Source organism: Mus pahari, chromosome 14 (genome assembly GCF_900095145.1).
Source record: "Mus pahari chromosome 14, PAHARI_EIJ_v1.1, whole genome shotgun sequence".
Lineage (NCBI taxonomy): Eukaryota > Metazoa > Chordata > Mammalia > Rodentia > Muridae > Mus > Mus pahari.
In genome coordinates, this window is record NC_034603.1 from 23312599 (window position 1) to 23329019 (window position 16421).

Genomic DNA, 16421 nt, shown 5'->3' on the forward strand with positions numbered 1-16421 from the left:
CTCTCTCTCTCTCTCTCTCTCTCTCTCTCTCTCTCTCTCTCTCTCTCTCTGTTTAAGCATGTCAACCCAGAGCCTCATACCTGCTCTATGCTCTATCCTCATTTTTCTCTATTTTTTTTTATTATTATTATCTTGGGACAAGGTCTCTCACCAAATTTACAGACTGCTTTGAATTCCCTCTGTAGCCCAGACTGGCTTTGAACTTGTGATCCTAAATAGCTGGGATCACAGGTGTGGTGCCCCAGTATTTCAAAAGGAAGGAGAATTTCAGAGCCTATAGCATAGAAAAGCAGAATGATCTCCAATCTGCTAAGGAATATGCATCCTACCCTATGGGTGGCCTTAAGGCCAGAAGAGATGCCTGGCAGGGTATGGGCTGCTCGGGAGAGAAATAGCTAGGTTTGTAATCTCGACTAATTTACTCCTCTCTAGAGCACCGTGGAAGCCTTGTAGTAGGGTGATCTTGGGAAGACACCTTAGCAAGAACTCAGATCTAGAAGACAAAGAAATTGTCTTCTGGCCCTGTATCAAATCTTGTGAAGGACCATTAAGTGGTTTGCTCTCCCAAGCCGGGAGGGATGAGCTAGAAACTAGACCACACCACACACCACACACACACACACACACATACACACACACACACCACGCATTTCGTTCAGCCATTACTAGTTAACTCAGGCTTCCTGCCCTGTCTGGATAAGGTTTCAGAATCCTCTCCTCCTCAGCAGGAAGAGCTGGCGAAGACCTACAGATCTTTACCACCAGCCACAGAAATAGAATGAAATAGGTTGTCCTGTCCTACCCCAGCATCCCAACCTAACCTCATCCACAGCATACAGCTGACTGCCTAGAGTCCAGCTTCCTTTGGAGGCTTTCAAAGGCAGTTCCCAGCTTCCCACCACTCACCTCCAGGACATACTCATCTTTGTTCTCTCGGTCCAGCTGCTTGGCAGTGGACAGGAGACCTGGAAAAGGGATGGAGAGAGGGAGAGATAAACAAAGGGCTCCCAGGGCCTTGTCACTGGGGCAGGTTCAGAATTACACACAACAAAACAGGGATGCTGAGAAGGTGGGAGAGATGGACAGAAAATGGACTAACTGAAGTTCCCTCATAAGTCCACTCTCGGACTGGAGAGATGGCTCAGCAGGTAAGAGCACTGACTGCTCTTCCAGAGGTCCTAAGTTCAAATCCCAGCAACCACATGGTGGCTCACAACCATCCGTAATGAGATCCGATGCCTTCTTCTGGGATGTCTGAAGACCAGCTACAGTGTACTTACATATAATAAATAAATAAATAAATAAATAAATAAATAAATAAATAAATAAATAAATACATCTTTAAAAAAAATAAGTCCACTCTCACCATGAGGCATGAGCGACGGACCCAAACCTCAGCGACCCACACAGGATCAGCAGCTTGCCCGGCCGCGTGCCAGGTTCAGCCTCTGGGTGCTGAGGACCCTGGTATACAACCACCATGCTCAGCTCTATTTTGTCTCTGTCTTTGGACTTGCTCTCCCCCCTGACCCCTTAGGGGGTCCATGCTCCTGAAACTGCTGCTCTGTGACCTCCTGAGTTGCCACTCTCTGGACTACCTTCAAGTCTCTCTTTGACATCGGTGTCTGGATTCCCAAGGAATGCGCATGACGGTGAGCTATGGCTGAGTTCCTTCAAAGGCCTGGTGAACCCCCACATAAGGGTGGGAAATACAAGCCGGGCATGGTGGTGCACGCCTTTAATCCCAGCACTTGGGAGGCAGAGGCAGGCAGATTTCTGGGTTCAAGGCCAGCCTGGTCTACAAAGTGAGTTCCAGGACAGCCAGGGCTACACAGAGAAACCCTATCTCGAAAAACAAACAAACAAACAAACAAACAAACAAGGATGGGAAATACCCACTGAGTTCTCCCAGGTGACTCTGTTGATTTAACTATCATTCCTTTTGTCCTCCAAACTTAGTTTTCCCATCACCCCACCTCAGGGATAGACTTCCCTCTCCCTGTGCCCCCAGACAAGTTATCAACAGCTGTTAAGTCCCCTCTGAGGGATTTCTGCTCCTTCACTACTTGATCCACTGAAGTCTAGGGCTCTCCCCCAACGACTTGTTCATCCAAATGTCCCCACTCCTCTGTCCTTCAGCATCACAGAGCCAATGTTGCTGACCCTTTATGTGTCAGGCTTTCTTCTAAGTCTTTTCTATAGCTATTGTGCTCCATACTAATTCAGTCAGGACCCACAGCCTGCTAGGAAGCAGTCGGGATGGTTGTATTTTACTGGTGGAAACTTAAGTACAAACCAGGGCTTAGCGTGGATATTACTTTCAAAAGTTCACATGTTGTAACTATTATCCCCAGATTACTGTTCATCTACTTTGGCTTTTTGAGACAAGACTCTCTATGTACGTAACCCATGCTGTCCTGGTACTGACTCATACACCCTGTAGCTGAGTCTGCCCTTGCACCCTGATCTTCCTGCCTGAGTCTATAGGCATGTGACACCATACCCGGGTCTATCCATAGCTGAATGGGATTTGCAAATGGGCTCTCAGGAGGTAATTGGGATTAGATGAAGTCACGAGAGTAGAGTCCCCGTGAGTGTATTAATGGCTTTATAGCAAGAGAAGACCTAACACACTCTATACTTCACCATGCTATCCTACAGCATGGTGCCCCCGCAAGGGGCCAGTGCCATACTCTTGGACATCTCAGCCTCCAGAACCACAGGCTAAATAATCCTATGTTCCTTATCAATTACCCAGCCTGAGGTACTCAATCAGAGCAGCATGCAATGGACTAAAAGAGGGGCCCAGAAACTTTCTCAAGATCCCGCCAGTTATAACTGGTGGGAATGGGCTATCTCCAAACCATGGCTTCTAGCCACAATGAAAGCCTCATCTTCCTCCCAACTAGAAAGTTCTCAGGCTACCCTCCTTGTCCTTGTCCCCTCCTACACTGCTTATCACCTGCCCTGCCCCCCTTAGTCCTCTGCAGCTTGGCCACACCCAGCAGCTTTTCCCCCTGCCCTGCGCAGTCACAGCGCCTGCCTACATACAGCATGTACTCTTTCTGCTGTTCCTACAGTGTCATGAGCCTGGTGAGCTGGCTTCCTGAGACCAGGAAGCAGATCTTATTTCTCTTTACATCTCCCCACAGCATGAGGCTCTAAGGCCTCTCGGGGGAGACCTCTTCATTAAGCATTTGCTGGGTACATGCATGGGTCATCCACAAGGACTCATTCATCCATTTAGCAATTGCTTAGGGAGCCTGTACTGTAACCTGTGGCACCGCCAGGTACTGAAGATGCTCTGGCTGGCAAAAGCAGTTAGCTTTCCATTTTAAGGACCCGTGGAAGGTCAGTGGTGACGGAGTAGCAGAACAATTACTTGAATGAGTACGGTGGGCTGAGTGGTATATTAGCGGTACCAGCATGTTTGTTATGTATTAGGGACTATCTGTCTGGTCTCTGTGGGAGACCAGAGGCCACACAGACAAAAAGAGAGTGGAAGTCTGACATGTAGCCAGCCAAGCTTTTAACCACAGCACTAGGCAGGCAGAGGCAGGCAGTTCTCGGTGAGTTCAAGGTCAGACTGTTCTCCTTAGCAAGTTCTAGGCCAGCCAGGACTACATAGTAAGAGAACAGGGAGAGACTCCTGCAGCATGTGGCAAAACCCATGTTAAGAGCTTCTATGGTCCGAAGCAGCTGTGAACAAAAATTCCTGAAGGAACAATATCTAGACATCATCATCAACAACAACAACAACAACATCCCCTGGAAGGAGTGTGTGTCTGCAGAGACTGGCCCGACTAGTTGGAATTTCAGTCCTGTGGAGAGACTGGAACTTTGTAGGTTCAGAGGCTAATCACTTTATCCTGGGCTAATTGAGCCTTCTGGAGCAGCCATTCCCTGGCCCACTCTGAACTAATACCTCATGGTAATAAATAAAAAATGTCTTAGAAGCCGTTAACTTAGCAGAACACCAGCTTCCACCAATCCAGGAGTGAAGAATGTCATCAGATAGTATCTTGGGTCTATAAACAAAAGCTTCCCCATTTTGATGTATCTGCCTCTCTGGTGTCCCCGCCAATATATCTTAAAGCTGCCTAGATTTATGACTTTCTTTGTTCCGTAAAACTATAAAACCCTGTGAAACTGCGCCCACATTTGAATGTGGGATTTGATTGGGGTAACCTAAATCTGTGTTCCCAGGCTACAGTCACACACGATGTCTCCAGAGTCAACTCTCTCTTATTCCCTTTAAGACGAGACCTGTGGGTTTAATGTTGACATTGATGGAGCCAAAAGAGGTCTGGTGGGAGGGATACAGCAAAGCCAGAGAGGTCAGGGGGCCCATTAAGGTACCAGCCTGCAGGACACAGGGGACCCTTGCTTTACTGGGAGAACACAGAGAAACCTGCCAGGCTTCTGTGGTGGGGATGTGGAATGGTAAGGTGGTTTCCATGGGGAAGGTGGGTTGGGGCTGGTGGTGGATGTGAATCTTGTGCTAAAAGTAAGACTCCCCACTAGTCAGTCACGATTTCTTCTGCCCGGCTGCAGGAAAGCTAGGAGGAACCTGCCTGCAAGGGCATCAGGCCAGGCCCGCTGCCAGAGCACTGTTGACAGTAAATAGAAGAGCAATTGGGAGAAGCTGAGGCGTTCATGCCTTAGGTGAGGGATCCATCTCCTCACTCTTGTGGAAAGAGGAGTGGGGCACAGGGTTGTGGGTGTGGTACCTTGGGGACATGGGGTGAGCCTGAGGGGAGAACCTGCTTGGACCTGTTTTCTAAAAGAAAAGTTCTCTCAGCTCAGAGAGAGAAGAGGATGTGTCTATAGCCTGAGGTCAAAGGTTAGGCTCTCACCAAAGTCTTCATTGTCAAAGATACTAGCATCCCTTACCTACTCTTTGTCCCACTTCTCCCTGGGGCTCCTGGGAAAGCCCACAAACACGCTCCCTTCCCCCTCTACAGTCTGTCCTTCTGCAGAAAGAGTGTATTGTGGTGGGAAAGATTGGGCCACATGCAAAGGTCAGCCTTCCTTCCAGGAGGCCTGTAGCCTCTGTCAGACTCCAGTGGGAACAAGAATGACAGGTGCCACAACTGGAGGAGGCAGGCTGGGACTAAGACAACAGGGGTGGGAGAAGGGACTGTGGGACCAAAGAATGTCCGTGGGATCTGCTCAGTGAGCTGCTGTCAGCCTCTGGTATACTGTGGCCCTCAGAGAATGTGAGGGAAGTGTGGTCAATTTTATGGAGTGTCCTGGTGCTACAGTCAGAGCATGCAGTTTCTGAAGAACATCCGGAGATCTGGAATGTTCTGTGGAATTCGCCAATGTGGACTACAAGTTGGCAAATTTGTACTTTAAATTTCTGAGTTGAGTAAGATATCTTTGGGGGTGGGGGTGCTCTCCGCAGCTGGTTGCTGCAACGGGCTGACCCCTGGATTCCTCTGAACCTTCTGACCACCCTTGGCCTGTGAGAAGGCTGATGGGACATGAGTGGGATGACAGTCGTTAGTGTTTCATGGGCAGGTTTGAGACTTGTCTGCAATAGGGACTGTCCTAGTGAGCTTTGCTTGTTGACTTGACACAGCCTAGAGTCATCTGAAAGAAAAGCCTCAATTGAGGAATTGCTTAGATCAAATTGACCTGTGTACGTGTCTGTGGAGGACTGGCTTGATATTTCATGGATGCAGGACAGTCCAGCTCACTGTGGAGTAGCACCATTTTCTGGACAGGTGGTCCTGGACAGCATAAAGAAAGCTAGGTATGCCTGAGCCCGTGAGCAAGGCAGAGGGCCAGCCTGTCGACTGCTCCTCTACGGCTCCTGCCTTGAATTCCTACCCTGGCTTCCCTCAGTGACAGAGTGTGACCTGGAAGTCTAAACCAAGAAAGTATATTTATTGAATAAACCCTTTCTCCCATAAGTTGCTCCTGATCAGAGTGGTTTTTATTACAGCAACAGAGATAAAGTAGAACAAAGGCCAATGATGGTTCTGACTAGGGGGAAAGGTCAGTTTGAGAGCATCCAAGAGCCTGAACTAAGTTCAGCTTGACCTCTGGGACATGTGTTGGACTCCAAGACAAGAACGATTTTTAACACATCCTCCTTAGGTGGAGATGGGCATTGGTGAAATGTTCCTTAACTTTGGCACCCATCACCATGCCGCGCTTGCATTGCTAAAAACATACATTTCTGGAGTCTGCCCTCCAAATATGGATTTGACAGGCCTAGTGAGGGGCCCGAGAACTGGAATTTCCGACCTGTTTGCAGGTGGCCCTGATGCCACCTCAGGAACACTCCAAGAAACTGCCTTGTAGATCTATATATCCCTGACCCTCCAGCTTTCTGGGCCTCACCTGTGAATGGATGAACGATGAAATGTCCCATGTGGTTCCCACTGGTGAGGTTGAAGGTCAGCTTCCCTTGAGAGCTGAGGTCTGGGTCCCAGGCCTCCAGCTGAAGCACAGAGGTACCCAAGGGGGCATCTTCCTGGACAGAGGGGTAGAACACAGGTCTAGACATGGAGGGAATGTTGTCATTGATGTCTGTAACCTCAATGTAGACTTCAGTGACAGCAGAGAGGGGGACGGAACCTCTGTCCACAGCTAATACCGTCAACCAGTAGTAGGGTGCAAATTCTCGGTCCAGGGGTGCCAGAGTCTCGAGCGTTCCTGGGGACAGCAAGTGGTCAAACTCAATATACTGAGATCTCAGAGAGGCTTTAGAAACCACCCTACCCAGGGCTGGGGAGGTGACTCAGTGAAGTCTCTGCTGTATAAGGACCTGATCTCTAGCCCCTACATAAAAACTGGGTATGGTGCCATGTACCCATGATTCCCGGCACTAGGGAGGAGGCGTGGCAGAGACAGAGGAGTCTGTGGGGCTTGTTGGCTGCCAGTCTAGCTGCAGCAGTGAGCTCTGGGTTCTGTAATGACTGTCTCAAACAATGAAGCGGAGGTCAATAGAGGATGAAGCCTAATTTACCAACCTGGGTCTTGGATGTGTCTGCCCAAATGTCTATGGACACACTCACACATGTATGTCCAGTGCACACACACACACACATGAATGCATATATAGATATACATACACACAGGTGTACACACACACACATACACACACACACACACTGCACACACATAAGTAAATAAAAAAGAAAAAGTTCACCTCACCCAACGTCTACTGATCTGTATGTGGAAAGAAGGTTGACAGGAAGTTCAGGGAAAGAGGGTAGGGCTGTCAGTATGAGGTGGAAGATGCTAAGGCGGATGTCCACTTAGCAGAACCTCTCAGCTTTTCTCTGCTAGAACAGTCCCTCACTTCTGACAGACAGACATATGCAAGGCTCCCAGGAGACAGTAGTTTATCAGATTCCACCAGCTCCTTCAACCCAAGTGCCAGCTAGTCCCTTCACATTCTGTGAGATGGCCTATAGCTGGCCTTGACCTGATTCCACTAGTCTTTAAATCCTGGTAGATTTTCAAATTGCTGGTTAGGGGTTTGAGGAATACATTCCTGTTCCCTGCTTTGTCACTTCCTGATCTTAGGGCCTTAGCTGGATTTTTTTTTTTGGTCCATTTACTCTACACACTGTCTATAAGGGCCAGCTCTGATCTAGAGCATGAGGCTCTAACAGTGCCACAGCCCATCCATCCCTTAAGTTCTCACTGGTCACTCTCAGCTGATGGGGTCTGCATGGGGGTGGGGGTGGGGGGGCCAGGGTCTAGATTCACAATCAGAGCACAGCAGGCCAGAAGTAACAAATGGAGAAACTGAGGCCCAGAGAGGAAGCATAAATTTGGTCATGATTATATAGTAAGAGGAAGAGCTGGGGGGTAAACGTAATGCGTGTCTCAGCACACAGGAGGCAGAGGCAGGGGAATCTCTGTGAGACCGAGGCCAGCCTGGTCTGCAGAGTGAGTTCCAGGCCAGCCAGAGGAGGAGGAGAAGGGTGAGGGGAGGAGGAGGAAGAGGAGGAGCAGGAGGAGGAGGAGGAGGAACAGAGATTAAGAGAGCTGGATCTAGAGACTACTAAATGGAATACTCTCCCCACCACGCTACTCCTCACCCTGGAAACAAACTACAACTTCAGACCTTAAGATATTATTACAGAACCACAGCAATAAAACAATATGGCATTGGCACAAAGACAGACATATAGAGAGCAAAGAAACAAAAACCAGAGACCCAAACGTGAGTACCGGTTATTTAATATTTCATGAAAACACCATTAGCATATGCTAGAGAAAAGAAACCATCTTCCACAGATAGCCCTGGAAAAACTGGGGGTCCACATGCAGAAGAATGAACTCACACCCGTCTCTACTACATTGCCCCAAAACTAATCCCAGACTAACCAAAGACATAAGTTTGAAAGCCGAAACACTGAACCTGTCAGAAGAACGTGCAGGCAGTGCCTGTGTGATACAGGTGGAAGAAAGGACTTCCTGCATCGAACGGCCACTTCCGTGAATTACAATCAACCACTGACAAATAGGACTTCATAACTCCAAAGTTTTTGCACACCCACATAACCTCCCATCTGGCTGAAGAGGAAACCCATAGAATAAGAGGGAATCTTTGTCAGCTATATGTCTGAAAGAGGATTAATATCCAGACTATATAAAGAACTCAAACAAACAAACAAACAAACAAGCTTTTTAAAAAAAAAAAATCCTAACAACTCATTCAAAAATGGGTCTTGACTCTGAGCAGAGAGTTTTCAAAAGAAGGAAAAAGTGACTAAGAAACATCTCAAAAAAATTTTCATCATCTCCAGAAATTAGGGAAATAGACAACAACACAACTTCTGCATTTTCATCTAACATTGACCAGAATGGCAAAGATCAACTGGAAGTGCTGATCAACCGGAAGTGCCGGCAGCAAATGTTGGAGGGGATTCGGGGGTTGCAAACTGGCACAGCCACTATGGAAATCAGTGTAGAGAATTCTCCAAAAGCTCAAGTAAATGGACTCTTTGACTCTGGTATATGGCTGCCAGTACACGCCCAAAGGACACCACATCCTACTCCACAGACACTCGCTCTGCCATGTTCATTGCTGCTGTATGCACAATAGCTAGGACATAGAAACAACCATTCATGTCCTTCAAATGATGAGGGTATGGTGAAAACATGCTTTGTACATACAATGGGCTACTCTTCACCTCTAAAGAAAAATGAAATCATGAGCTTTGCAGGTACATGGATGGAACTAGGAAAAAAAAATAATGATGGCCGTAACCCAGACCAAGAAGGACAAATGGTGCACAGTCTCTCTTCTCGAAGGCTCCAAGCTCCTAACCTTCATTCGTGAGTACATAGCCCCATAGTAGCCACAGAAACCAGGAAAATAAAACTGCATCATTGCCAGGATGTGGGGCTTGGGGAGCAATGTAGTGGGGGAGAGCAGTGTACACAGGATCTGATCCGAGAGATGGGAAAGGAGAGCATCTCTGAGGAAAGAGAGAGTAAAATGCAGAGGCAGGTGGGAGGAAGGCAAAGAGGAAGAGCGGGGTACAAGAGGACGGAGATTAATCCAGAAGAAAGGGAGGTACGGAAAGTAACAAATGAGTATGTCTTAAAAAGCTATAAGAAATCACACCATTAACTGTTTACTGAAAAACAAACAAAAACCTCAAACACCTATAGTACATATGATTCGGTGTGTAGTGAACCTTTGTCATCTGGACCGACCGGGATTCCTCCAAGAGCCAAAGACCAACAGAACAAACCCCCAACACCAGACATAAGAAGCCTTCTTTTGTATTGCTGGCCAGGGCTGTTCAAGAGACTCTCAGAACACAGAGCCTATTGCTGTTGCCCTTGGAACGTACCGGAGGTGAAAGGTAAGTCCTTATTACTGAAGACACCATGTTCTTCCAAAAACAGAGCCCAGAGAACCCTGAGCTGGAGCTGACCTAAAAGCCTCCTCCCTGAGAGGACGAGCTTCCGTGGGACCAGGAAGCACCATGCAGGCATCCAAAGGAGGGAGGCGACCAACAGTCCTACCCAGCTGTTATGCCCACGAACCACATCAGCAAACACCATGGCACAATAACCCTAATAGTGGCAAGTATACCTTGGTGGTGACTAAAAGCTCTCTAATTGGACTTAAGACCTGCTCAGCAAGAGGGAGGCCATGATTGATCCTGGAGACCTCGCTGACTACTCAGTGCTAATGATGAAATCATAGACACTGGAGAAGAATCGACAACCACTAATTTACTAAACCAGCATAATCCCCAACAACAATCTATGCATTTGTCCCTTTTCCCACAGATATGTCTTCCTCCCTCATCAAAGAAGCGTCTCTTTGCAACAGATGGGGATCATTACAGAAAACCACAACCTATCAAAATGCAGAGTGGTGGAGCCCAGTCACTGCAGATACATCTACAAAGCACTCCTGCACCTGAGGCTCAGGGAACTTTGTAGAAGATGGGGTTAGAAAGACTGTGAGAGGCAGAAAGTCAGGGAGTTTACTCTGAGATCGTGTTTCCTAGTAATATGAGAAGCTACACCCATGGTGTCTCACCAACATGACCGCCCAAATGTAAGCTGGACAAGGAGGACACCAGTGAGCATATGTGCCAAACTGGATGGAGAGAAGGCCACAAGACTTCTACACACAGAAGTATAGGCAGCTAAAGAAGCCTGGGAGTGGTCTGCCTTCCCCAGGGAAAAGCAGACCAACTGGTTGTCCAGTGCCAAATGGTCAGCCCTGAACCATATACATACATGCAGGTAGCATTACATATGCGGATAGGTTATATTTAGAAATATACATGTATGTGCATATACATATATGCATGCAATAGCAATTAGTGAAGAAACAAAAAGAGGCCACAGTTTTAAGGAGAGCAAGGAGGCATATATGGGAGAGTTTGGAGGGAGAAGAGGAAAGGAGAAATGTAATTAAATTGTAGTCTCAAAGATAAAAAGGGGAGGCTGGAGGGAGGGCTCTGCAGTTAAGAGCACCAGCTGCTCTTCCAGAGGTCCTGAGTTCAATTCCCAGCAATCCCCTGGTGGCTGACAACCATCTGTAATGGGATCTGATGCCCTCTTCTGGTGTGTCTGAAGACAGCTACAGTGTATTCACACAAATAAAATAGGTAAATCTTTAAAAACAAACAAACAAACAAACAACTTTAAAACAAGGAAAAAATGTATAGCTATCATGCATCACTTTTATAAATGGGATATATGTCTATTATACACATACAGTATGCATTTTACACATGCATATATATGGGTGTGAATCTACAAAGTCTGCCATAAAAATCCTCATAAAGACAGACTTAAAATACAAGGAGCAGAAGGGTGAATCTCCACTTGTCCCTGCGCTCTGTTCATTCATTGTCCTTCAGGCCCTGCCTCTCCATGTACCTCACCCCAGTACCTGTATCTTGGTTGATGCTGAAGGCTTCCAGGCCAGTGCCAGCCCGTAGGAAGTACTGGAGCTCTCCATCCAAGCCACTGTCGTCATCCTGAGCTGTGACTACCATCACCTGGGTCCCAGCAGGGCTGTTCTCCTGCACCCGGCCCTGGTATACAAAGGACGAAAAGTGGGGAGAATGGAGATTCTCATTTACATCCATGACTAACACTTCTACGTGGCAGAGGGTCCTGCGGGCTAGAGGCCTCCCACTGTCACTGGCCCAAAAGCTCAGATTGTAACCAGCCCGCCTCTCAAAGTCCAACTCCTTTTCCAGACTCAGGGCGCCAGTCATCGGGTCCACCCGGAAGGTTCCGTGGACATCATCCACCAGGATATATTTCACTTCACCTGCAGGGCCCAGGTCAGGGTCAGAGGCATCTAGGAATGTCAAGACTGTCCCAAGGGGCATGTCCTCTGGCACCTTCAGGCTACTGTGCTCTGTGATACACTGGGGAGGGTTGTCATTGATATCCTCCAACGTGACTATCAAGTCGGTGACAGAGAAGAGCTGGTGGCCCTTCATGGGCTGGTCCCTGGCCTCTGCCTTGAGTATGTACTGGGGCTCTGATTCCCTGTCAAGCTGTCCTGTTACAACCAACTCCCCAGTGAGTGGGTGGAGAGAGAACTTCTCTGTAGGGGTCAGTAGGGTGTAGCGAACCCTCCCGTTGTCCTCTGAGTCGGCATCCCTTGTCTTCAGCTCTGCAACAGTGGTTCCAACTTCTGTGTCCTCGGAAATGGTGAGCTGGTATCCACCTGGGGGAAACCTGGGTGGGTTATCATTCCAGTCTTTCACAGTCACTGTCAACAACTTCCAGGAGGACTTCGGAGGAGTGCCCAGGTCGTACACAGTCACATTGAGGACATAGAAGCTGGTGGTTTCATAGTCCAAGGCTGCTGCCACCGTGAGCAGCCCGGTCTCCAGCTCAATGTCAAAACAACCTTCCTCATTGCCATCTGCGATCACATAGACCAGTCTGCCATAAAAGCCAGGATCTGGATCAGTGGCTGCCAGGTGGGCTAAGGGGGTGTTGACGGGAACCTGCTCCAGAATGTCAATGGACTGGGGGAAGTGGTCCTCAAACTGGGGAGCATGATGATTGATCTGATAGTTGCCAAGGGAGGTGAATTCTTCTTCACCCGACTCTTGGCCCTGAAGCCCAGCAGACTGGAGAATGGTTTTTGTGATATGGGTCAGCACTCCCGTTTTATCGCACTGTACAGGGACCTCAGAGTGAGGGTCCTTCACCACAGTGACTTTCAGAGTTGTGGGGGAGGCGTAGTTCTTGCCATCAGAGGCTGTAATCTTCAAAGAATAGATGGTGGGCCGAACGGCAGTGAGATTCATAAAAGAACGTTTGAGAGATATCACTCCCGAGAAATGGTTGAGATGGAAATAGTCTTGTTCATTGCCAGACACGATTTCATATTTTAGGTTCTGAAGTTCATCCATGTCTATTGCAGACACAGCCATTATCGATTTCCCGACCGGCGCGTCTTGACGGAGGGACACAGTGCAGTTGACTTCCTCAAACATAGGCTGGTTGTCGTTCAAATTCTTGAGCCTCAGAGAGACGGACACCTCCTTCTCCTGGCGAAAAGGGGACCCCCAGTCTGATGCTCGGACCCGAAAGGTATAAATTCTCTTCATGAGTTCATAGTCCATGGGTTTAGTGGTGGAGATGACCCCCAGGTAAGGGTCAATAGAGAATGGCACAGCTTTGGGGCCAGCAATGGAATAGGTGATGTGTCCATTGTCCCCGTGGTCCCGGTCTGTGGCTGTCACAGTCAAAACACTGGTACCAGGAGGGATGTTCTCATCCAAGGTACCTTCATAGGATGATCTGTTAAAGACTGGGGCATGGTTGTTACAGTCCACGACATCAATGATCACGGTGGTGGTGGCCTGACCCAGGGAAGTTTTAACATGGAGCTGGTACTGGTTTTGCTCATGGAAGTCCACAGGCTTCGTGGTGGTGATCAGGCCTGTGCAAGCATTCAACTTGAACACTGTGCTGCCTGAGGATGGTTTTAGAGCATAACGCAAAGTGGGGAGGGCCGTAGTGACCTTCACCAATGCCACGCGGCTTCCGGGAGGAGCGAATTCGCTGAGCTTTACTCTGTAAACGGCTTTCTCGAATCTGAGGTTGGCCAGCGTGGATGGTGGGAGATGGAAAGCCCTGATGACTGAGCGGGATGGAAATCTGTTCCTACTGTGAGTCTGTAGGCTGATGTTGAAGCCATGAAGGTGTTCCGCCCAGTTAATGTCCCTGACTGCCACCAAATTGAACTCATTGCCTTGGGCGTAGGACTTGACGACTTTGAAGTACTTTCCAGGGTCACCACCAACCACCTCCAGGGAATCTACTTCAGCTCCTGAGCCATTGGTATCCACTGTGACAGTGGCATAGATGTCACCTTCATCACCCTCTGGTGGATTCAGGACCACTAAGGTGATAGCTGGGGGCTTCCTGTGTACAGGCTCCACATAAATTACCAATGGAGCCAAGTTGCCAAACCCATTGCCCTCTGAGATTTTTCTCATGCGATCCACAGCCAGCACCTGGAGCTCATACTTCCCTCGCCATGTGACATTCAGTTTCCCAGCCACAGTGACCACCCCACTGGTGGGATGGATGGCAAACACCTCTGACCTGGCATTAAAGGCGTAATAGAACTCGGCATTCTGGCCCAGATCGGCATCTGTGGCAGTCACTTTGCAGATGGGGCTCTTGAGGGGCCTGTCCTCGGAGATGGTGAATCTGTAGGAAGGTGGGGAAAAGAGCGGCTTCAGGTCATTCTGGTCCAGGATGTGGACCACCACTTGGGTCAGCGCTTCAAACTCCAGACTCTTATCTGAGGCTTGCACGACGAGCGTGTAGCTGTCTCGCACCTCCCGGTTGAGAAGCGCCGTGTTGCTGCTCTTGGTCCTTATTCTCAGAAAGCAGAAGTTGCCCACCACGTGCTCCTCAGTCTTAAATACTCCAGCCGCATCCCCGGAGATGATCCGGTACTTCACCACCCAGTGGGGCTCTGCCAGATACATGCCCATCTTCACTGGGCTCTCCACATAGGTCTTGGGAGCAGAGTTCTCATAAATGGTGGCATTGTACAGGGAATGTGTGAAGCGCCAAGTCAAGGGGGTGATGGTTCCTTCTAGGGGCTTCTCACAGGCTGCATGGTGGAGCAATACGACGGCTAGACCCAGCAGGACAAGCGTCATGGTGAAAAGCTCTTGGATAAGAAGAGGGAAAGGGTTCAGGTCAGAGAGGAGACAGCACCCATCACCATGCTTCGTTCTCTTTTGAAAGCATATGTTAACTGTACTTAATGACTGGCTTAATGCATTTTCACACATGAATATAATGTATGTGATCATCTTCCCCCTTGTTACCCTCTTTTATTCCTCCTCCCATTCCCCCAGATCCAGATCCCCCTTCCAATAGCGCAATGGAGGACGAAGAGTAAAAAAGCGCAGTTAACCTGCTCTCCACCCATAAGGCAGAGGCTCCGTCTGACTTACGCTGCGTCTGAGCACAGACAGCTGGACATATTCTCTCAGCGGCACCCTGTGCATACATCCTAGTTTTGATTGGCTTCTCCTAGAACCCCCCCCCCAGGAAACTTTGTGGCTACCTTGAGAAGGTAAAATTGTTCCACCTCTTAGCCAAGGACACAAACTTAGCAGTTTGTCCATGTAAGACCCCATCCACTGATGCTGAGCCAGGGCCGGAATGAACTGCATCTGTTCACGCGGAGACTATACAGACAAGCACTATCATCAGGATCCAGATCTGGCACCAGGGTACCTGGATCTCAGCCTCCGCTCTCCATTGGCTAAGTGGTTAACCCTCCAGCAAGTCCCTGACCCCTGTGAACCGTGATTCCTTATTCCATAACATAGGGATGAAAATAGTATGTAGGTGGTGCTGGTGAAGATGTCTCAGAGGTTAAAAGTGTATACTGCTCTCCCAGAGGACCAGAGTTTGGCTCCCAGTGCCCACATCAGGCAGTTCACAATTACATCTAACTCCAGCTCCGGGGACTCTGACACCTTCTTTTGGCCTCGTGCAGGCATCCACACTCACTTACACAAGCCCACACGTCGACACATACATACACATATGACTTAAAGTAATATGATATATATGTTTGTGTATTATTTAGGGTTGAAGATATGGTTAAATCAATAGAGTTGCTTGCATAACATGCATGAAACTCTGGATTTCATACTAACACTTCCGTACGGTGGTGCATGCCTGTAATCCTAGCGCACAAGAGATAGAGGAAGAGGGATCAGAAGTTCAAGGTCATCCTTATTTACATATCAAGTTTGAGGCCAGGCTAGGCAACATGAGACCCTATCTTTAAAAAAGAAAAAAAAAAAAAAAAAGGGTGAGTGACTCTATCTTATAGCAGTGTTGTGTAAATTAAAGGGGGAAATGAAGGTAAGGGATCTAGCAGAGATCTAGATGAGGTAAATCTTAACAAGAGTAGCCATTATTAAGAATGGAAAGGATGCACCTCACACCAGTAGAATGGCTAAGATCAAAAATTCAAGTGACAGCAGATGCTGGCGAGGATGTGGCAAAAGAGGAACACTCCTCCATTGCTGGTGGGATTGCAAGCTTGGACATCCACTCTGGAAATCAGTCTGGCAGTTCCTCAGAAAATTGGACATAGTACTATCAGAAGATCCAGCAATACCTCTCCTGGGCATATACCCAGAAGATGTTCCAACTGGTAATAGGGACACATGCTCCACTATGTTCACAGCAGCCTTATTTATAATAGCCAGAAGCTGGAAAGAACCCAGATGTCCCTCACTAGAGGAATGGATACAGAAAATGTGGTACATTTACACAATTGTTTTTACTCATCGATTAAAAACAATCAATTTATGAAATTCTTGGGCAAATGAATGTATCTGGAGGATATCATCCTGAGTGAGGTAACCCAATAACAAAAAAAGTCACTTGATATGCACTCA

The 16421-nt window shown here is 48.2% G+C and overlaps 1 protein-coding gene across 1 annotated transcript in view; it reads right to left on the minus strand.

The window, feature by feature from the left end:
* Positions 1-16421, minus strand: part of Fat2 (FAT atypical cadherin 2) — a 91879-nt gene that overhangs the window by 51163 nt on the left and 24295 nt on the right. Inside the window, exons 2-4 of the mRNA XM_021213675.2 lie at positions 11396-14665; positions 6352-6666; positions 907-965 (exon numbers count right to left, since the gene is read on the minus strand). Coding sequence (XP_021069334.1) covers positions 907-965; positions 6352-6666; positions 11396-14654 — 3633 coding nt within the window. The 5' untranslated portion in view covers positions 14655-14665. The remainder of the gene's footprint in view (positions 1-906; positions 966-6351; positions 6667-11395; positions 14666-16421) is intronic.